Below are 23,037 nucleotides of genomic sequence, written 5' to 3'. Positions count from 1 at the left end.
AGTTTATTAAAATGTAATTTACTAAAAATGCAATTTACTAATTTGAGTCATGCCGGGAAAAACATGATTTGGATTTTTTTTTCCACCCAAGTTACATTTGAATTCTATATAATTAAAGATAAATCATTTACCTCCAAGTATGATACTTTCAGAGTAAATTCGATGTCACTCTTTTTATCAATTTCTTTGAAGAGAAATTGTATTACCCTAGGAATAACCCCAACTGTTGGTTCATTCTCTTGCTCTGCAGTGTATGCACCTCCCATTGAATAGGTTTTTCCAGAGCCAGTTTGCCCATAGGCCAGGACGGTTGCATTGTATCCTGGCAAAACAGAAGTCACATACATAGTGGTGCTTAAATATTTTCAACCAATCAATATACTCAACTTCTTTCAGCAATTATTTGCAACAAAATTGAGACTGCTCTCTTAAGACAAGGGTCTCTTAGGACTAGCAGACATACAGAAAACTTAGATGGGTGCCATGATTTTGCATTAGTCCAAATAAGCAAAGAAAAAAAATACCAAATCCAGAATATGTGCCCCTCTTTGTGGCCCTTAAAAGCTAGGAAGTAAAACATTTATTTAGCTAGTTATTTAAATGTTATTTTTGAGAGACAGAGTGAGAGCAAGCGAGCAGGGGAGGGGCAGAGAAAGAGGGGGACAAAATCTGAAGCAGGCTCCAGGCTCTTAGCTGTCAGCACAGAGCCTGATGTGGGGCTTGAACTCATGAACCATGAGATCATGACCTGAACCGAAGTTGGACGCTTAACCGACTGAGCCACCCAAGTACCCCAAAGAAGTAAAACATTTAAAGATATGAATGAGGTAATAAAGGTGGCCCAGTCACTGTCAAAAAGCCATTCAGAGCTTTATAATTCTACTTCTAGCAATTCTAAATTATGGGAATTAAATGAAAGTCTTAGAAGTTGCATAAATAGAAGGAATTCCAACATATATGTTTTTGATTACCAGTCTTCATCTGAAAAGGCAACAACATAGATTTTTTATAACCAATGAAAGCATCCACTCCCTATTTAAACTCTCAGTCCATCTGGACCATATTATCAGGCTTCTTATAGACATGTCATCATTTAAGTATGATTTAATGTGATATATGTTCTTGGCCTTTTTTTTTCTTTTTGAAAGAACTTGTATGTCTAAATGAAGACCTTGATATTCTGAAAGATCATAAGATGTTAAATCAAGATTTCCACTGTAATAAATAGCTAGTGTCAACTGGCACAACTACAGAGCAAAAACATAACATTCCATAATCATCTACAATACCACAGATATGTGTATATAGTAGTAACTGGGGAAACCAAGTTTCAGTACTTTTTCCAAAATATTCAGGGCTCTCTGGTATTGGGAATTCAGAGTAGAAGAGGATGTCACTCAGCTGAGTGAAAAAATATTGGCTTTGCCTTTGCAACTGAGAGCAATGTTAATCAAACATATACATATTAGAATCGCTACCTACTTTATATTGCCTCTAAAGACTATAATTTGATTCTTATAGTTTCCCAAGTTAAGATAAAAGTAGAACTATAGGGCTCTTACTAAACCGTGAAGGTACATTCTGAGGAAGATGACCAGATGATGAAGGGCCTGGGAACCATATTGTTTCTGGAATAACTAAAGGAAAGGAGGGATGGTTAATTAGAAGACTTAGATAGAATCATATAATTGTCTTCCAAATGTGTAAATAGGAAAAAGTTTAACTTTATAGTGAAGAAGCCTCGCAGACAACACTGTAATCAAATGATCAAAATGAACATCAGCAGTAACGAAATAAGTCATCATGTGCTGCTTGATAAGACTCAAAGGAAAGAATACAGCACCACTTCTGTGATATTCCTACTGAAGATATGCAACCTGAATCTAATCATAACATCAGACACACCAAAACTGATAAACAGTTTACAAAATTACTGGCTTGTGATCTTCAAAAAAGACTGGAAAAACTTTAAAATGAAACAGACTATACGGAGGGAGTACAACTATATACAATAAGTGCTTTTAAATGAGATCCTTTTACTCTAGAGGACATTATTGGGACAATTGGTGAAACTTGAAAGAAGTCTGAGGGCTAGATGGTAGCAATACATCTACAATACAGCAATGCTTATTTCATGATTTTGATCTTTATATTGTAGTTATGTAGGAGGAAGCCCTTGATTGTAGCCAATATACATACACATTCAGGGTGCATCAGGTCAACAATTCATCTCAAATGATAGAGGAAAAAAAGTTCTTTATGCTGTTTTTGCAACATTTCTATAAGTTTGAGATTATTGCTTTAATGTTTTTTAAAAAAATTTTAAGTTTATTAATTTATTTTGAGAGAGACAGAGAGAGAGAGAGAGAGCGCGAGCAGGGGAGGGGCAGAGAGGGAGGGAGACAGAGAATCCCAAGCAGGCTCTGCACTAACAGTGCAGAGCCCAACTCAGGTCTTGAACTCACAAGCCACAAGGTCATGACCTGAGCTGAAATCAAAAGTCCAATGCTTAGCCAACTAAGCCACTCAGGTGCCCCTGATTTAATATTGAAAAAATGTAAAACAGTGTTCAATGTGTCCTGAGCCATAACATCATTTAAAAAAGTGGGGGAAAAAAAACACGTGAATAGCTGTTGCCTGTAAGAAGGCTTCTATTTACCTAGAGGGATGAACTAACATCACTGGAAATTATAGGGAAGCAAATTTCATCTCAATATAATCTAACCCAATTAGAGTTGTCCAAAATCCAACCAATAGGACCCCCTATTGCAAGTTAGTGAGTTCCCTATCCCTATTTAAAAGAATTTTAAATAGATGGTGTAAGTTCACTTAGAGATATTGCTGGAAAGTATTTTTCTTTGGATACAAAGTAAGACTAGGTGATGTACAAACATGCCTTTCATCTTTAAGGGACTGGTGTGCCATGCTTCTACTTCTACGTAGCTCTCTGCTTTGAATCCTGAATAACCTCTGTACTAAAATAACAATAATTAGGGGTGCCTGGGTGGCTCGACCGGTTGAGTGTCCTTTTAGCTCAGGTCATGATCTCACCGTTCTTGAGTTTGAGCCCCATAATGGGATTGCTGCTGTCAGCACAGAGCCCACTTCGGATCCTCCATCCCTCTCTCTCTCTGCCTCTCCCCTACTCACTCTCTCTCTCTCTCTCTCAAAAATAAACATTAAAAAAAGAATAACAATAATTAGACACCTCTCAGACATTGTTCCCTTCTTTAGAACCCTGCTATGGTCTTCAACAACACTGAAGCCTTAGCTTCTTTAATAAAGATTATTAACTGGTCAGAGTATTCGGGGGCTTTAGAAAACATCCTTCTTCACCTAAGGATTCTACTCATCATTCAAGACCTATCTCAAAGATTTCCTGTGTTGTGAAATTCACCCCTAATCCCCCGGCAATATTAGTGCTATCCTTTAGGTTATCATACCACTTTGAACACAGTGCTACTTCTATAGCAGGATTGAGTCTATTGTGCATTTTTAACTTTTAAAATGTCTTTTCTTAGGAGTGCCTGGGTGGCTCACTCAGTTAAGCGTCCGACTTCCACTCAGGTCATGATCTCACAGTTGGTGAGTTCAAGCCCCACATCAGGCTCTGTGCTGACAGCTCAGAGCCTGGAGCCTGCTTTGGATTCTGTGTGTGTGTCTCTGTGCCCCTCCCTGACTTGTGCTCTCCCTCAAAATTCAAATGTAAATAAATATTAAAATAAAATAAAGTGTCTTTTCTTAAAGGTAAGTGCAAAAAGGTTAAAATTTTTTATGTATTTAAAATTATGTATGTAGTCATCCACTTCCACTCCTACTCCTGGACTTTGAACTCCTCCAGGGCCTGGAAGCTATATGATCTTTCTCTGAATCCCTCAACAGGCTTTGCAGTACCTGGGCCTTAAGTAGGTTGGCATACCGATCATCTTCAGCACCCATAAAAGAACTTAGAATCTAATGGAGTTCCAGGACAAACAAACAAAAAATGTATATACAAGGCAAAGATGAGCAGAACCACCTACAACAAATACGGTATCAAACTACTTTCAAGCGTACAGACTTTCACAAATGACACTGGGTTAGTTCCTAGGCTGGGGGCTTTTTTAAGGCAGGGCTCATGTTTCATTTGTTCCTACATTTGCAGCACCAAGGCACAGTGCCTGACATAATACACGCTCGAGGAGTAGAAGAATTACATAGCCTCACCTTTAAATATGCCTTTTATGAGTGGTGCTACTGCTGTATTGAAGACTTCTTCCTGTTCAGTAGAGGGGTCAAACACAAAATCGTAGGTAAAGGATTTGTCAGTACCAACCACCACCTAGAGAAGGCAAAGAACAAGGAGTAAGAAAAAAAAAAATGAAAGGCAAGACCACGCCCCTCACTGCCATTTGGCCCCAGCTGTTCAGAGGCCAGCCCCGGACTCGCCTACGCACCTGTGGCTCCCCGGGTACGAAGGAAAGGCACATCTGGCAGCCCTCACTAATCTCTTTGGGGACCAGAGGGCGACATCGCAATGCCACTCTTACTGGAATTCCCTTCACCTCTTCCTTCATGATCCTACCGCAGCACCGTCTCTGAGGGGAGAAAAGAAGACACTTGCTGATGAATTTTGGTAGGTCAGGAGGGGTGGGAGTTCCAGTCCTCCTCGGAGGGTGGGATGGATTGGTTACGGAACTCAGCAGAAGCGGCGGCAGCCTCCCCATCCCAGGGGGGATTGCTGCCTCAGGAAAGTCACTGTCCCTCAGACAGGGCAGCCCGTCAGCCCGACACTCTGAAGAGAGCGAAGTGGAGTCTGAAATGAAAAGGAAAGCCCCCGGCGGAGATGACGACAAAGAACCAAAGCCCCACGGTACCAGGAAAGGCAGATCCTGAGCTAAGGTGTGCCCCCTTCACTCACCAAACTAAACGTCCCTTCCCCGATCTCCCGCCGCCCTATCTCAGCCGGAGCTTTAACCGCCAAGTTTCAAATCGGTCCCTGAGACGCCAGCCAATCGAAGCACAGACAACTTGCGAGCACAGCACACACGTCTGCGCGCGCAGGAAGACGCGTTGGGAAGGGGCGGGCCTGCGCGCCGCACCCTGATCCCGCCCTTTGCGACCCATCTGAGCATCCGCTTCCGGCTTCCAGAGTGAATTGGCGGTGAGCGGAGGCTGAAGTCCCGGAGGCCTGCGGGTGGGTGAAGTGGTACGGCATTTGCGCGTCGTGTGCGTGAGACTCAGGCAGGATGCGGGGCGGGGACCTGGGAGGTGGCTGGTGGTGAAGGAAGGCTCGATCTGGGGACCCCCACCATTACTGATCACATGTAGGGAATGTGGGGGCGGTGCCCTGCCCCGAGCCCCTGTGGACAGTTGGAGTCAGCCCTCCCTTGGACTCCGAGAATAGACAGATCTTTTTAGATGCTCCCGATTTCCTGTTCTCTAGAATGAAGATGGTAACATTTATTTGCAGTATTGTTGTGAGAAAGGAGATCATCTCTATGGATTACCTAACCAGTTGCTTGGCATCCAGATCTTAAGCAAAGTTAAAAGTTTTCTTCCATCTTTTTTCTTCCTTCTCTCTCTCAATCTTTATCACCTAGAAGTGGGCTGAGTGCATAGACCAACAGCCTTGGGACGGATTTGAAGCTTTTTTTTTTTTTTTAATGTTTATTCGTTTCTGAGAACGAGAGAGAGCACAAGCGGGGGAGGAGCAGAGACAGAGAGAGGGAGACACAGAATCCGAAGCAGGCTCCAGGCTCTGAGCTGTCAGCACAGAGCCCAACGCGGGGCTCGAACTCAAACCATGAGGTCGTGATCTGAGCCAAAGTGGGAAGCTTAATTGACTGAGACACCCAAATGCCCCTGCTTTTTGAACCGTTTTTATCAGCTTTGAGTCACCCTTCCTTCCATTCAGGGCTTTGCTGGAGATGGACAGCCGGATTCCTTATGATGACTACCCGGTGGTTTTCCTGCCTGCTTATGAGAATCCCCCGGCATGGATTCCTCCTCATGAGGTGGGAATGCTTGAGTAGGGGGTTTATCCCTTTGGGCATGAGATGATATATGAAAGGCAGGATGCTGGGGTTAGAAAAAAGCTCAGTGGAGAGTGAATTCTAGCCTTTGTTGTAGCCAGGGGACCCAGAAGTTGGATTCTGAGCAACTGGGCCCATTGGGGACTTCTTATGTTATTGTCCTGTCACAGTTCATTCACACCAGAGAATTCTGGAAATTCAGAGCCTTAGTTTCTATCATGTCAAGGTAAAGAGATGGGGAGCTACTGGGCTGTTGACATTTCCCTGTGCTATCCATCTACCCATTTAGACAGTGTTATCTGTTTTACTTAAAACTGAGTCCATGACCACACCTTTTCCTGACTTCAGGGTGATACATTTATATTCAAGATGAAGGTGAGTGTAAAATCTAAGGCTGGTAGTAAGATTTCTGTGGTTGCTATGTCTTGCAGAGGGTATACCACCCAGACTACAACAATGAGTTGACCCAGTTTCTTCCCCGAATCGTCACACTGAAGAAGCCCCCTGGAGCTCAGGTGAGCTTATGGAACAGTTGAGTCTTATTCCAGGCTAGCTCTGTCTGTACCAGGCCCAGAAGTTGACAGTGGTTGAGGAGATGGATGGTAAATCTGGTAGGGAGGTAAGGAAACTTTCTAATGGGCAGAAAATCTGAGATACCACTTCCACAACTTCGACTTCTCTCTGAGGACGGAACACGTAAGCCAAGCTATCATGTATAGTTACGCTATTAGATGTTTTTGTGTTTGTGGTCTATATTGAGTCACCTCCCCTTTTTGTGCCCTTACAGTTGGGATTTAATATCCGAGGAGGAAAGGCCTCCCAGCTAGGCATCTTTATCTCCAAGGTATGTGTGCCTGGTAAGCGACCATATTGCTACTTCCCTTTGTTAAAGTTATCAGAATGCAGAATCCTGATGTCCTAAAGCCTGGGAGAAGGATGATTCAGTAGACTTACAGAAGGTGCATAATGGGGACACCCTTTCCCATTTAAAACTTCTCACCCAGCAAACCCTCTGTTTCCCTACACTGTCACACACACAAAAACAATAGCACCTTACATTTGAAGAGCACTTAATTTTAATTACAGCCTTTGAAATGATGTCACCTCAATCTTACATATTCTCTCCTTACCAACAAACAGGTAATTCCTGACTCTGATGCACATCGAGCAGGACTTCAGGAAGGGGACCAAGTCCTAGCTGTGAATGATGTGGATTTCCAAGATATTGAGCACAGCAAGGTGAGCACAGCATTTGTGCTGTGGTGAGGCAAGAAGCCATCCCCAGTAGGAAGGTTGGACAGGATTAGACTGATCTGTAACTTGATCAGAAGGAAGCTCTGCTGGGGTGCCTGGGTGGCTCAGTCGGTTAAGCATCCGACTTCGGCATGGGTCGTGATATCGTGGTTCGTGAGTCTGAGCCCTGTGTTGGGTTCTGTGCAGACAGTGTGGAGCCTGCTTGGGATTCTTTTCTCTCTCTCTCTCTCTCTCTCTCTCTCTCTCTCTCTCTCTCTCCCCATCTCCTACTCACGCTTTCTCTCTCTTAAAATAAATAAACTTTTAAAAAAGGAAGGAATCTCTGCTGATGAAGTATACTAGGAAGAAGCAGCTATTAGTGACCCAGAAGGTTGGAGTGGCCAACTTTCTCCTGTTATGATACTGTCCTGGGTCATATCTCTTCATTTGTACAAGCTGCTGTGTTCCTTCCAGGCTGTTGAGATCCTGAAGACAGCCCGCGAAATCAGCATGCGTGTCCGCTTCTTTCCTTACAGTAAGTGCCGCTCTCTTTTTTACTTACCTGGCAGGGCCCTGGGTAGGAACTCTTTAAATACTGATTACTAAAGGCCCCACAAGTTGGGGAAGGGGACTTGGGAGCTCAGGCCTATAAATAACCTACTCGTTCCTTCCTTTCCTTTCTTCTTTTCCTCAGATTATCATCGCCAAAAAGAGAGGACTGTGCACTAGCGAGTTGCAGCCCATAGCCCTCCACATTGAATCTTCTAGGATAAGCTGACTAGGCCTCAGGGAAGCCTCTTGGGAAACTGTAGTCTTGGCCCCACCCTGGCAGAGCAGAGTGGGGAGGATGGGGACACAATGACGCCCTGCCCCAAACCAGCTAGCCATCTGCATTACCCAAACTGTATTGCAGTTTTTGTTACCTAGTGTTCCAGATAAGCTTCATTCCCTGAAAGAAGGATGATGATACCTAGGTATAGCCTGTGGAGAATCCCGCTAGAAAAGGCAACTGACATTTATTGAATACCATGTGCGAGACAATTATGCATAAGTCATATCGTTTTCATTAGCATATAGAAACCAAAAGAAAAAAGAATCTCGGGGGCCTTCCACCCCATCTACCTGGCCATCTCATCCCATCCTTGCACTACCAGTCTCATACACTGTGGAGACTCCCTGGGACTGTTCCCCCTGCCCCATCCTCTGCCAAAAAAAGTAAAAGGCAATGCTGAGGAAATGCTGGTTTGACTTTTGGATGATACTGACTGGGTTTGCAATGCTATTGAGTCCAAAACAAAAGTTCTTCCAAAGAGAGGAAAACCAATGCAAGTAACAGCAACACTCTACCTACTTCACAACCATCTCTATCTGGCCAGTCCATTAGGGAGGCCCGGAAACCTTACCTTCAGTGTAACTGAGGAATGGTATAGGGTTAGGGGTACTGGAGGAAGCAGCGCCCCTTCCCTCATGAGCTTTGGACGTTTCTCTGCTGAGGATGGTATTAATGTCATTATCTTCTCCTTCCCCAGATTCTTGGATCTGGTACACAAATGAAGGGGGAGGTTTGGATGCATTGCTTTCAGGGACAGCAGTAAGAAATTGGTTCCCAATTTCCACCTTGTAGGTTGAATGGTACTGTTGACCTCCTTGTCTTCTTTACTCCAGCCCCCAAATAACCTGCCATGTTCTTTGTTGCCAGTCCGTTGTTAGAGATTCCAGGCCACACCTTATGCCGTTTCCGTTGGCATGTTTAAAATACCCATTCAGAACAAAGTTTTCTAATGAGATATGGGGTGAAGTACCCCATAATGAAAGTCCCAAATTTGCCTTGAAAGAAGCCTGGGAAGCTTAATTATGTATTTCCAGGCCCTTCCCTTGGGAGTGATTTTGTTGATCTGAGGTGGAACTTGGAAATCTGAATTTTTAAATCTTCAAATATGGAAACAGTCCTAAATAGTATATCTCTATGAGGAGTTTCTGGCTTGTTCTATAAATCCCATCTCAGCTTTACTATGCGCTATTGTCAAGTAGCAACATTCTAATGAGTAGAACTGAAGGTAGAATTATTAGCTGTCTGCTTCCTCCGAAATCCCACTCCTAGTCTATGCTCCTATTTGCTGTGCTGCCCCCCAGTGGCCATCTGAAAAACTGGAGGCTCAGATACTTGCACAAAGGCGTATTGGCTGAGTGAGTCTACTGAATGTTGAGGTCCAAGACTCTCCCTGACTCTCTCTGTGGTGAATGGGTTTTTTTTTTTTTACCGTTTATTTATTTTTGAGAGAAAGAGACAGAGCATGAGTGGGAGAGGGGCAGAGAGAGAAGGAGACACAGAACTGGAAGCAGGCTCCAGGCTCTGAGCTGTCAGCGCAGAGCCCAACATGGGGCTCAAACTCACCAGCGGTGAGAAAATGACCTGAGCTGAAGTCGGACGCTTAACCAACTGAGCCACCCAGGTGCCTCTGTGGTGAACAGGTTTTAAGACAACTCATCTAAGAAGTGTGGTAAACGTGGTAAAAAGTCCCAGCAAGGTGCCATGAGCCTAAGAGGCAAAAAGCCTTCTGCCCTAAATTGATTCTCACTTTGAGATACTTGGAATGGTTCTTTGTTGGTACACTAGCATGATGTAGTTGCATTGTAAAGGTACAGGTATAGTGTGGAGAAGACATGAGCAATAACAGGCTGAGGCAAAAGGACCAGTCATTTATTGAGGGTGTAGATAAGAAAACAGTGGGGAATGAACTGTATTGGCCTTTGAGGTATCCCAGCTGTTGTAGACCTGCATCCCCTATAGATATCTTTGAGCAGTAAGAGAAAGTAAGGTGGGGTTCCTGGGCCCTGCAAGAACTTTCCATCCCATAGCTGCAAGAAGCAGTCAAGAAAGAATGATAGCATTTTCAGGGGTTTTGTTTTGTTTTAATTTTATTTTAGAGAAAGAGCATGAGCGGGGGAAATGGGAGAGAGGAAAAGAGAATCTCAAGCAGGCTTCATGCTCAGCGTGGAGCCTGATGTGGGGCTTGATCCCATAACACTGGGATCATGCCCGTAGCTAAAATCAAGAGTAGGACGCTCAACCGACTGAGCCACCAAGGCACCGTTCAGGGTTTGTTGTGCTCCTAAGTTCAGGAATTGTATGAAAGCTTAGTAAGTATCCAGGTATTTAAACTGTAAGTTTGAGGGGCAGGGATGGATTACTGGGAAGCCCAAATGCAATAAATTAATCAAATTAGGCAGAGACTAAGTTATGAAAAGGAGCAATAGATTTTGATGCCTGACTCCATGGAGGGCTCCAGTTGGATTTCAACCACTGAGGTGTGTGTTAAGGTAAGAGTAATGTGACTGGGGTCAAATCTCAACTATTCCCAGGGAAGCTGCTAGGAGACCCAGAAGAGGAATTCTGATCTTAAATCTGTTGCTTGAAGGCAAACCAGGGAGTTACTTTTGGTTAGTCCCATTTTCCCTTAAATAGTCAGGCCTGGCCATCAATTCAGCAAAGGGTTTGCCTTCTCTGCTTTATACTCCCTGTCCCAGCAAAGCTGGGAGAAAGGATACTCCTCTTCCTTCAGTGGAAATGAATTCTAGATAGAAGGGCAGAAGCCATGTGCTAGAATAGCTATGTGTGTGTATGTCAAAGTCCAGGTTCAGAGACAATCCCAGGACTTTGTACTGCATGATGGGAAAATGACTCTTATACCAACCCCAGGATAGGACAAGCCAAGGTTATCCAAAAGAGTAAGCAGTTGGGGGGGGGGGGGGGAGGAGGGGTTAGCTAGAGCTAAGAGTGCAACAGAAATATTATAAAGGGAAATGGGTATTACATATTTTACGTTGTTACCAGTTTTGGCACTGGTGTCAAACATCCCATTGAGGTCTCTGGATTTTTCCTTCCCATTGTCTGCAGAGATTTGTCTGGACAAATGAGAACTGATGTAAGGGACCAGATAGCAGTAAGTGGTAACTCAAAGTGGATACGGATAGATCCTTCTGAGGTATAATGATGCCTCCCGAGGACAGGAACCATAGAAGCCTTCAACCCATCATCTTTCTGGTCCCTGAAACTGGTAACTCCTTCCATGTCAATACAGCACAGTAGACCCTCCCCATAGAGATGGAACCCTAGGTGTGCCAGAAGTTGTAGTTATACCTTACCTTTTGTTGTTCAGATCAATGTTAGCCACTAACACGATGATGATGTCATCATCTCTTTCTGTGTATACATCTTGTACCCACTTATGTGTCTCCTTTAAAGCATTGATGTCTACAAGACTGTTGTGGAGAGTTGAAACATTTAGTAAAGGTTTAGAGAGAATAATGTTCTTGCACTTCCACTCTGCTAGTCTTACCTTCCTATTGTTTCCCTCAATCCCTTTTTCAAATAAAACATGCCATAACAATCGTGATGTCCTAGACAGCCACAGCCATAGTCGAACCATGTATGTAGCTAGGAATTTAGGCTTCAAGAGCACTCCTGGCCAGCTGTGTCCCATAGCAGCAGCTGAACCTGCATAAGAAAATGTCTAGAAAGGAAAGACACTTGCTTTTTAAAGGCTAGAACTTAATAAAGGAAAAATAAAAAGAACCAAGGGAACAAGGTCCCTTAAAGGTGGCTGCTATGGCCACAAACCAAGTGGCCTACCATCCTTGCACAGGTCTAATCTCAATATACTGTTTTGATTAAGGAAGACCCTATAGAGCAGCAGATTTAAGGATTCAAAGCCTCTTGGATTTTGTTATAGGTGGAGATTAGATGAAGGCAGAGAAAACAAAGCAGGGTTTGGTAATTTGGGGAAGCTTCATATTTTTCTTCCCCTTAATTTTTTTAAGTTTATTTTTTAAGAGAGATACAGAGCACATGAGTGGGAGAGGGGCAGAGAATCCCAAGCAAGCTTTGAGCTGTCAGTGCAGAGCTGGACGTGGGCCTCTAACCCATGAAACGAGATCATGACCTGAGCCAAAGTCAAGAGCAGGATGCTTAACTAAGCCACACAGATGCCCCTTGTCTCCCCTTCTTTATCCACAGATAATCTAGGCTGGTGCTACTCTACTGTTATGAATAGGCCTAAGAGGTTGAGGTTAGTGATATGAGAGTAAACATTCACTATTTGTCCTCCCAAGTACTTGATCTTAGACAGGAAATCAATTCCAATGATTGCCTGCAAATGAGAATCAGATACTCCACCCCTCTACTTCCAATACCAGGTAGTCTTAGAACCAGAAGTGGAGAATGCCCTTGAGAAGGTTGTCCTGGCTCAGCTTCTCAGTGCTTACAATAGATAACTGAGAAGATTCCCTAGGTGAACTGGCTGAGGAGTGGGCAAAAATGTATTGTGTGAGGGGCACCTGGGTGGCTCAGTCAGTTAGGCTTCTGACTTCTGCTCAGGTCAGGATCTCACAGTTGGAGCCCCACATCCGGCTCTGTACTGACAGCTCAGACCCTGGAGCCTGCTTGAGACTTTTGTCTCCCTCTCTCCATCCCAACCCCACTTGCGCTCTCTCTCTGTCTCTAGAAATAAACATTTAAAAATGTATTGAGTGATGCCTTGGTGGTGAGCTCACCTGGCAGGCGCAGTTGAAGCTGTATGTAGTACGTGCCCCGAGTGGGGAGGATGAGCGGTATCCTCCCCACTGTGTGGTAGGTAAGTAGGCCAACCATCACCCTGAGCGAGGAGAAGGAAATTGGTTTCCCTGACTCTCCCCCATGCTCCATACCGTACAGTACCGTCACACCTCCCGATCTCCAAAGCCCAACCAGATACCCCCCTCCCTTCTCTGCTCCCCCAGATTTGTGCAGAGACTGTCTCAGTGGTTTCCAGGAGAAGCCTCTGGCTTCCCTGTGGGCCTCGCCTGCGAGGGTGGTGAGAGAGATCACACAGAGCTCTCAGTCCAACCGCTGCTCTTTGCCTTAGGCGCTGCCCAGGGCCTGGGAGCATGGCCACGCACACAGCTCTTGCGGCTCGGGGCTCGGGGCTCGGGGAGGAGAGGTCGGTGATCACCAGAGTGAGGTAGTAGGGTGCTGCAGTGGTAGCTCTGGGGTAGGGATGGCCAGGGCCCTGAGGGAGAGTTGAAGGACCCACGGAGGGTGGGTAGCCTTGGCAGAGGAAAGTCGGGGGTCTTTTAGGGGAAAAGCACACGCTACAGAGTAACCTACTCACTGACAGGGGCAGAAAGTGCTGTTCTCTAGTGCCGTTACCCTCCCAGAGAAGGAAATACCAAAGATATCGCCAGGTATGTCTTGGACAAGCTGATTTATTAGAGCGTTACAGTAGGGCTCCCACACAGAGGCACCAGAGCTTGGTGCTCAGCTTCCCTCATCCCCCTCCGCCGCCAAAGCCTCCTGGCTCTCCTCCCCACGGTGCTCCTGACGAGCGAACTCCTCGATGACTATGTCCTCAGAGCTTGCAAAGCAGAAGAATGGAATGGAGGGTTAGGAACAACTTGTTGGGCATCGTCCACGTTTACTCCCTTTTTGTGATCCCTTCCCTGCTTCCCAGCTCAGATCCTCAGCCCCCTCTCCATAGCTAACCACTCTGGCTTGTTTCCCTAAGTTCCCTCCCCAACCTTCCAAACACAAAAGTCCCTCCCCACCCGCCCTCTAGAGCGCTGGAGGGGAAATAAAAATGGAGGGTCAGAAGGAAGGAAGGGATCGAAGAAGTAAGGGCGAGGGGGTGGGGGAGGAAAAAGAAAAAAGGAAAGGATGAGGGGGGAAGGACGATTCTGAGAAGAGCAAGGGGTGGAGGGCGTATGAAAAGCACTGAACTATGACACGAAGCTAGACCATATGTTTCCACTGCACAGTATTGAAAGCAACACTCCAGGGAAGCTTTTTAACATTTCCATCGTCATAAAATGGAGGGTGGCAATGGGGAAAGGGGGATGGGGCATCCAGGCCTCACATTACCTTACCTAGCACCCTCTGTAGCAAGCATGGAGTGGGGAGAGGAAAATGGAGTTGAAGCTGATGTGGGGTTCTTCAGTAGAGTGAAGAAGTGTTTCTCTTCCCCCTCCTTTTTTAACCCTCTCCTCTCTACCCCCCCCCAACACACACACACACCCTGAAAACCTAGGAACCCAACCTGCCTATTGCTATATAGTCTCTACCCAAACTGCCAGTCCTTGATTCAAGAGATCAGAACTGCTTGGTCCCCAACACTCAGGACCACTGCTCCTATGAGTCCCACCCATCACTCACCATGTGATGGCTTTGGATGCATCAGGATCAGGGGCAGCTCCACACCAACATCGCTGGGAGGATTCCAAGGGAGAGTAATGGATCTCCCCCAAGGCAACTCCCTGAACCTCCCTCCCTCAGTTTTCTGGTCCTGGGATGTCCTCAGACACTCCCTTGGCACTCTTTTAGTCTCCCATTCTTGCCCCCAGGCCCCTCTCCCCATGGCTTCCCATAGCATCTCTTACCTGGTGATCAGGTCGCCTAGGATGCTGAGGGTAGAATGACACCCTAAAATTAGCAGCTGGAAATGAAAGTGGCAACCTAGGTTTACCGGGGGATAAGGGATCAGAAGGCCGACCCAGCCGCAGAATGGGCTTCCAGAAGGGAAGGTGGCTTGCTCACTGAGCTCACAGGTTTGGGAAACTGGTCTGGGGAACAGCTTGATTGGGTCAGTCCACCTGGGAGGAAAACAAAAGTGGCTCCCCAGCCCCTGCCTAGACAGACCCTGACCCCTCACTCACCCTCCACCAGACACCATCAAGTTGACTCTCACTTTGTAGGACACCAGGATCCCCAGCAGCTCCTTGTTCATTCCAGGTTGAAGACTGGAATGAAGACTGGTGGTAGTATTCATTTTTGTGTGTTTGTTAAGCAGGGGGGGTGGTAATTTATTCAGTCCCTCAGTCCCTTCCTGTGCACCTTTTCTAACAGGCCTCCCATGCTCTAATCTCTCCTACTCATGGAAATCACATTTCTGCTCCTTACATCCAGTTTTACCATGTCACCCTCTGCTCAAGAACCAACATCTCTGAATATAACTACTTTCTGCTTGGCTTTCACGACCCTTAACAAACTGGCCCCACTCAGCCTCTTTAACCTTTTCTGCCCTAACTCCCTAACACCTGGGATACAACCTGAGCAGACCCAACCTCTCTCCATACTCAGAACATGCCATGCAGATTCCCACCTTTCTGGCCTTTGCCCATGCTGTGTTCCCAATCTGGAAAGCTCTTTCCTTCCTCTGTTGCTATCTAGATCCTGCACATGCCTTAATATCTAGCTCATTTAGTCTTCTCCGGGAAGCCCACTCCAGCTATGGTGTCTTCTTTTAACTTCTGTTGAATTTCTAATCTGAACCATGTGTGCTATCATTTAACCTTTCGATTGCTTTTGCATTCCTCTTTGTTCCCCATCTAGGCCATAAATTGACTGAAGGCAGAGCATATCTGAAACTTCTTTATATCCTCTCATATTACCTAGCATAGGAATGAGCATGTAACAGGTACTCAGTGAAAGCTCACTGATTGGAAAGTAAGACACAGAAAACTGTATGATATTGAGAAAGTCTCTTCATGGCTCTGGAATACTGATCCTTTATCTATAAAATAATGCTGTTTGGATGATTTCTAAGGGTCGGTCTAGCAATGACAATCTATAGTTATAAGATTGATAAGGCATGGGGCAGGGGATTGATAAGAGGGGCAGGGGATGATGAGCACTTGTCAGATGGTGGCAGATGGCTTTTGGTGGAAGACACATCTAACCCTAGGGCTTCTAAAGGTATAGGGCCAAATGAATAATTGGATAGAATTCTATCAATTCCTATTATATCATTCTCCTTCTTTGGCCCTTTTCCTCCTTCATTTCTCAGCTCCTAGCCTTTTCACTCCATTTCTGTCTTCACTAGAGAGTAGCCACTCTAGAGATCATGGCGCTACAGCCAGATGACACATAGTAGAATCCTTTCCACCTCTGCCACTTATTAGCTGTGCAAGTTTGGACAAGTCCTTTCGTCTCTCTGAGCCTCAGGGTCCTTAAGTGTAAAATAGAATAAGAACACATATCCAGCCTACTTTAATGGGATTCTTACAAAGATATAGTATATATATAAGACTTTGTGAGCTGTGAAATATTAGACAATGCAAAGAATTTTCCTCTCTTTCCTTTCTTGCTGTCTGTGACCTAAGCCTGGCATTGGTCCCTTGGACATTATTTAGCTTATTCTTGGCTCTCAGGCCTGCAGGGATCTCTGAACACTGGCCTAGAACCACTTAAAAAGAAATAGGTAGACTTCATTGCAGGTGAAACCTCAGAACTGTATACATGGCATGCAGAATGGGTCACAGATAGAAAATGGAGGCTGGTAATTACATTTGAGCTTACATTGTGCTAGAGGCCAGATTAGTATCACCATGCTTGAGTTTGCCATCCAGTGCCAGGCCCTGTTTCTGGCAGTTGGCAGCCAGGAGTGGGGTTACTGCGAAGCTCTTAGAGAAGTTGGAGTTAGCAGCTATAGTCTCCCTTTAAAAGGAGAAGAAGAAAAGAACTTAGACTAGGCTTGCCAATTACATGTACTTTCATACCCAAGAGTATCTTGCACAATTCCACAAACCTACTGGAGTATCCAGGAGAGCTGGCATGCCTGACTGTGCAGAGGGGGAACAATTTGCTCTGGTGGGAAATCCTTATGCCCTTGACCTCTCTCAGCATTTTGATGGTCCTGTTATGGGTATCCTCCCTCTAGTTCTCCTGGGAATCCCTCCCTTTCTCTACATCAGCCCTCATGTTGACCTTCCTCAGTCCTGGGCTCTTACACTCTTCCTTCTTTCCTGAACCCCCTTCTTTGCTTCCAGTCCCTGACCCTTTTCCCACCAACCCACCCCTTGGCTCTCTGACCCCAGCCCCAGTGCCAGCTCACGTGAACTCCTGAATGAACACGGTCTTGGTGTACTTGTCTAGGGAATACAGGACAACGTCTGTGATCTGGTCAACTGAACAGCCAGGAAAAGCACATGACTATAATCAGTTAGTCATCCTCAAGGTCCCAACTCACCACCCTCAGATGTGACCTTATTCATGGCTACACTATGCATGATGTACTAAGATATGCTTATGGACAAAGATATGTATTTTGATAAGCCTTCATTAAAGGGAAAGTCTAGATAAATGCAGCCTGGATAGGTGAGGCAGGATTTTGGAAAAAGATGTGTGGATTAGGGACCAGGTGCAGAGGGATAGGAAAAGAAACTCACCTGAAATCTTGATTTTTTTGATGACCTTGTTGGTGCAGTTGTTGATAGAAACATTGACAGAGATGGGTTTGCCATGGTAGTGAACCTGGAGCAGGAGGAGAGGCTCATCATGAGGTTGGAGGGAGAACACCCAGATCAAGACCTAGAATTCTGTTTCCTTAGCACTATTGCCACCCTGGCTTCCATCCCTGTCTACCCAAGTAGGAAATCAGTGAAGAATCAGGGTTTCAGAGGGCTTGCAGGGTAGGGGGTAGGAAGTGGGGGGGTCACAAACCTCCCTGTCCATCCAGGCCTGGAGTTGTAGGGGCTGAGATGACAAAAGGAAGTGGCGGACGGTCTGGGCACAGGGACCAGGGCCTGGTTCCAGGGGTGCAAACTGTACTTTTCGAACCACCAGCCGCACAGAGTCTCTGAAGAGAGGCCAAGAGGTCAGCCAGAACATCTCTGGGACTCATAGAGCTCCATGCCAACCCCATGGCCCAGTCCTGGCTTGGGGTTGGGGTGGAGGTGAGGTAAAACCTCCCTCAGAGAATTCCAGTAGACCCTCAGTGTTGACATCTAGACCGTGGGTCAGCAGACTATGGCTCACTGGCCAAATCTGGCCTGTTTTTGTATGGCCCAAGGCTGAGAACGGTGATTACGTTTTTAAATGGTTGAAAAAAAATCAAAAGAATGATAATATTTCATGGCATGTGGAAATCATATAAAATTCAAATTTTAGTGTCTATAAATAAAGTATCAGAAGACAGCCTGGCTCATTCATTTACATACTATCTATGGCTGCCTTTCACACTCCAATGGCAGAGTTGAGTAGTTGTAACAGAAACAGAAACCATAGGGCTCAAAAAGCCTAAGCGTTTATTTTTTGGCCCTTTACAGAAAAGTCAGTTTACTGCCCTGGAGCAAAGAAGAGAAGTCAGAGGGGGATCCGAGCTGGACATCTGAGTTGGTGACGATGGTACTATGGAGGTTAGAAGCTGGGCTGTTTCTGTCCTGAGATCAAGATCTGTTTCCTGGCACAGGCAGGGACCCTGGAGAGGACCAAAGACTACCTCTTGGAGATTTTCTCCTCCAGGTTTTCAGCACAGAAGCTCTTCACTTCAAAGTCAATCCCACAGGCCTGCAAAGGTGAAGGGGCCAAGAGAACTCACTTCTAACACTGCCTATCCTTTCCTCTTGGGTCTATAAGGAAATGCCTGACCCCATCCCTTAGCTGTCCATTTTGCCAGTCTTTTTCATTTGTCCCTCTGTCCTTCATCCTAGCACTGACCATCCCTCTTTCTCAGAACCCAGACCTCACCTTTCCCGCATCTTCGGGACCTGGCTGCAGTGTCACCGAACAGGGCAGGTTAACAACCATCTAGAGGATCAGAAGGAGGTCAGCAAACAGAAGAAATAGGGATCCCCCCCACTTTGTTTTCCTTCTGTAGCTTCCTCTCTTAACATTCCCTGGAAACCTTGCCCAGGATTTGGGGGCCAGTACCTGCAGGGTAAAGGGGTAGGCATTGTCCCCCAACTTTTGCAGCAGTCGCTCCTGTAGTACTGTGAGGGGCCCCTGGGTGCTGTTGGGCTCAGGTGGGAACACTTGCTGCACCTGTACATACAGATCTTTGCGGAATGTCAGACCGATCACGTCCAAGTCATCATGGCCATAGCGAAAGGCACATGTCAACATGACAAACACTGCAGGCAAAAGAGGAAAAGAGAGTGAACTGTCATGCCCGAGGGAGAAAGGAAGTTCTTAAATGGCTCATAGGAAGACATGGAGAGACAATGTAGTATGATTGAAACCATATGGCCATGAATAAAAGGATAAATACATTTGACTACAGTAAATTTTCAAACTTCTTTTCATTAAGAGTCTTTATAAATACTGAAACAAGCAAAAGCCTGGGAGAAAATATTTGCAACATATATAACAAACAAAAGTTTAGCATTCCTAACCTGAAACTAATGTAACACTGTGTGTCAACTATACTTCAATAAAAAAGCTTCACATTTGTGATACATAAAGAACTCCCACAAATCAATAATTGAAAAATACCAATATAGGAGTGTGCAAAGAATATGAATAAGCTCTTTGCAGAAACACAAAATAGAATGGCTGATAAGACAGGAAAACATGTCCAGTCTCATCAGTAATCAGATAAATGCAAACTAAAACCACAATAAGATAACATTTCACACACATAAGACTGTGAAAAAATTTGAAAGTCTGCCAATACGAAGTGTTGGTGAACAAGTGGAGCAACAGGAGTTCATTGCACACTCCTGGTCTGAGTATATATTAGTACAACAACTTTGGAAAACTGGCACTATCCAGTAAAACTCAATCTGATTGTATATTATGACCTAAGAAGAATTTAGAGGAACTCTTGCTCATATTTATGAGGAGATACATATGAGAATGTATTTGCATCAGTATTTGCCATAGCATAAAATCGGAAATAATTTCAATATCTATCAATCAGTCAATGAAAGAATGGGTAATACAGTTATGGTATGTTCCTATAATAGAATGCTAAGCTGAGCTTAAAATAAGTGAACTAGCACTCCATGTATTAACGTGGGTAAGTCTCAAAAACTATTGAGTATATAAAAAAAAGCTAGTTTCAGAATGATATGCATAATCTGATATTGTATATATAAAGTTTAAAAGCATGTAGAGCAATCGAGCAATACCAGAGCTTCTCACAGATACACAACTATTAAGTAGAAGTATAGGAACATCAGAGGAATAATAAACACCAAATGCGAGATAGTGATTCCCAGGGAGGAGGAGAGGAGGGCGGAGGAGAGGAGGAAGGGGAATGGGATTAAGGAAGGACACATGGGAGACCAGTTTGTTTCTGTAGTTCTTTTTTAAAGCTAGGTGGTGGGTACAGGGTATTTATTACATAATTCTAGGGTCAGACTATCTGGGCTTGAATATGACTTGTACAAATCCCTCGAGTTCTCTGAGCCTCAGTTATGTCACCTGTCAATAACAGGATTGCACTACAAGCTCTCCATATGCTCTTTAGCCTTCGCAACAATCCTCTGAGGTATTATTATCTCTGCTTTACAGGTAGAGACAATGAGCTCAGAGCCATTAACTGACAGCCCAGGATTTCAACCCAGGCCTTTTGACTCCAATGCCCACGCTTGTGCATGCCCAATCTAACTCATAGGAATTAATGTGAGGAGTTGATGTATGAGAAATCACTTTGGAAATTGTAATTATAGATTTGAATGACGATGATGATCATGGGAATATTGGCAGAAATTGAACAGTTATAAGTGAACTCATGCTTTGCAGCTGATGCCTAAAATTAGGGGAAAATAGCTGCTTCAATGAACTATGAGGGCTTCAATGAAGAGTGGGATGGGGTACAGAGGGCTACCTGTCCAAGGACAGAGTGATAGAGATTGAGGGAAGAAAAGATGTAAAACAGGGGTTTGGAATCTTACTTCTATCAGGAGCCCTGACCCAAAGGAAAGAAAACTACCAACAGCCACACACTAGTAGAAAGCAACTTATTTCAGTATTTTTAAGAGATCAAAATATCTACTGAACAGCCAGATTATCTGCTTCTAAAATTAAGCACAAGGAAAAGGAATCTATATTCAAAAGATACAATGAGGACTGAGAGTAATGATAATGGTAGCGTTTATAAGGACTGGGGCAATGGGCAGTCTCATGTACTGCAGGAGGGAGAGTCAGTTGATAAACAATTGATTTTGTAAGGCAGTTTGGCAATAGAAATCTTTAAAAATGTTTGAATGCCCTTCAGCCATTGTTTTCTTCTCTAGGCATTTAGTCTAATGAAATGATTGGACCAATACAAAGGACATATATATGTTTGTGTACACACACACACACACACACACACGAAGTATATATTTTACAGGGTTATTTATAATAGCAAAAAATGTCCAATGATTGAAGGTTGGCTAAATATATTATGGTACCCCCCATGCAATACATTGACATAGGTGAAAAAGAAGATTAGAAAATATTTATAATATAGTCTATTAAATAAAAATATAGCTATTTTTGCACAGAAACTATGAATGAATAGGAGCTAAAATATTATTAGTGATTATCTTTGAGTGACAGGATTGCAGTCTCTTTTTACTTCATCTGTACTTTTTAATTTTTCTACAATGGAGACATACTTAACAATTTTCAGAAGGTATGACAAATTCCCCCCTTGGTTGTCAATTACAGCCAATTAAAGAGGGAGAGAAAGTGGGGCACCTGAGTGGCTCAGTTAAGCGTCTGAGTTCAGCTCAGGTCACGATCTTGCGATTTGTGGGTTCGAGCTCTGCATCAGGCTCTGTGTTGACAGCTCAGAGCCTGGAGCCTGCTTCGGATTCTGTGTCTCCCCCTCTCTCTGCTCCTCTCCACCTTGCACTCTGTCTCATGCTCTCTCTCTCTCTCTCTCTCAAAAGTAAATAAACATTAAAAAAATTTTTAAAAAGAGGGAGAGAACGAAAAGGAAAAGGAAAGAAGGAAAAAAGGAAAGGAAAAGACAGAGAAGATGAGAAGGAGAGGAAAAAGAGGTGGCCGGAAGGAAGCATGGGGAGGGAGGAAATGAAGACGAGGAATAAGACAGAAAAAGATCAGGAGGGGTGAGGCAGAAGGTATGTATGTAATAGCCCGAGGTGAGGGCGGTAAGCAGATGAATTGTTATTGGCACATCCCCCTGTTTGCAAGTGGGGAGGGCATCACCGCCCTCATCCTTCCTGGTTCTTCAACAGTTTAGGATCATCCTTTTTTCGTGCTAGAAAATAGCTTGTTTTCATTTTTAAAAATTCAACATCTATTCTAAAGTTACTTATGTTTGGGTTTATTTTACAAATAATACATATTAATTGTGTGAAAATCAGAAACTACAAACAAAAAAATCAAAGCTCTGCCATCATACATTATATTCCAGAGATAACTGCTGTTAATATCTCTTGCACTTGTGGGGTGCCTGGGTGGCTCAGTCAGTAGTGTCTGACTTCTGCTCAGGTCATGATCTCATGGTTTGTGGGTTCAAGCCCCATGTCAGACTCTGCACTGACAGCTCAGAGCCTGGAGCCTGTTTGGATTCTGTGTCTCCTCTATCTGCCCCTCCCCCACTCTTACTCTGCCTGTCTCTCTCTCAAAAATAAAAAAATTAAAAAAATTCTTGTACTTGGTTCCCAAATTTGTTTCTATAATTAAACATAAGGGTACCTTAGCTATTTATGACTTCTTCCTCATTGCCTTTTTGAAATTGAAGTTTTTACCTGAGATCATTGTAGATTCACATGCAGTTGTAAGAAATAACAGAGAGATCCCACATAGATTTTTGATAAACAACATATCTTTCACACAAGCACATATACTGCCCTACCACTGGCCTTTATCACTCAGTAGTACAGTGTAAGCATGTTTTACATCAACAAATGGAACTTGATAGAAAAAAATGTCAGAAAATGTGATGCAAATATGGGGCACCTGGGTGGCTCAGTCAGTTAAGCATCCGACTCTTGATTTCGGCTCAGGTGATGATCTCATAGTTTTGTGGGTTTCAGCATGTCGGTCTCTGTGCTGATTCTGCAGAGCCTGCTTGGGATTCTC

At 44.4% G+C, this 23,037-nt stretch overlaps 3 protein-coding genes across 4 annotated transcripts in view; 1 reads left to right on the top strand and 2 right to left on the bottom strand.

The window, feature by feature from the left end:
• KIF4A (kinesin family member 4A) overlaps positions 1–4,728 on the bottom strand; it is a 123,804-nt gene extending 119,076 nt beyond the window's left edge. Inside the window, exons 1-3 of one of the 2 annotated variants that reach the window (XM_047843533.1) lie at positions 4,437–4,728; positions 4,207–4,321; positions 132–322 (exon numbers count right to left, since the gene is read on the bottom strand). In XM_047843533.1, coding sequence (XP_047699489.1) covers positions 132–322; positions 4,207–4,321; positions 4,437–4,706 — 576 coding nt within the window. In that variant the 5' untranslated portion in view covers positions 4,707–4,728. The remainder of the gene's footprint in view (positions 1–131; positions 323–4,206; positions 4,322–4,436) is intronic. The other variant, XM_047843532.1, reaches the window with a different exon arrangement.
• On the top strand, positions 4,473–9,544 carry PDZD11 (PDZ domain containing 11). The gene is made up of 8 exons (XM_047843540.1): positions 4,473–4,615; positions 4,749–5,176; positions 5,897–5,996; positions 6,446–6,529; positions 6,802–6,858; positions 7,155–7,253; positions 7,722–7,782; positions 7,942–9,544. The coding sequence occupies exons 3-8, from the start codon at positions 5,910–5,912 to the stop codon at positions 7,974–7,976; spliced, it is 423 nt and encodes a 140-aa protein (XP_047699496.1). The 5' UTR covers positions 4,473–4,615; positions 4,749–5,176; positions 5,897–5,909; the 3' UTR covers positions 7,977–9,544.
• A 3,998-nt stretch (positions 9,545–13,542) lies between these two features.
• Positions 13,543–22,713, bottom strand: ARR3 (arrestin 3). Its single transcript, XM_047843256.1, has 13 exons — positions 22,704–22,713; positions 18,928–19,127; positions 18,745–18,804; positions 18,497–18,564; positions 17,719–17,854; positions 17,445–17,529; positions 17,111–17,183; positions 16,576–16,713; positions 14,934–15,029; positions 14,658–14,681; positions 14,434–14,486; positions 14,148–14,157; positions 13,543–13,639 (listed from the first exon to the last, which is right to left on the bottom strand). The coding sequence occupies exons 1-13, from the start codon at positions 22,711–22,713 to the stop codon at positions 13,543–13,545; spliced, it is 1,050 nt and encodes a 349-aa protein (XP_047699212.1).
• Positions 22,714–23,037: the final 324 nt, after the last annotated feature.

Source organism: Prionailurus viverrinus, chromosome X, assembly GCF_022837055.1.
Source record: "Prionailurus viverrinus isolate Anna chromosome X, UM_Priviv_1.0, whole genome shotgun sequence".
Lineage (NCBI taxonomy): Eukaryota > Metazoa > Chordata > Mammalia > Carnivora > Felidae > Prionailurus > Prionailurus viverrinus.
Note: the sequence above shows the minus strand (reverse complement) of the source record. Positions and strands in the feature narration are given on the sequence as shown.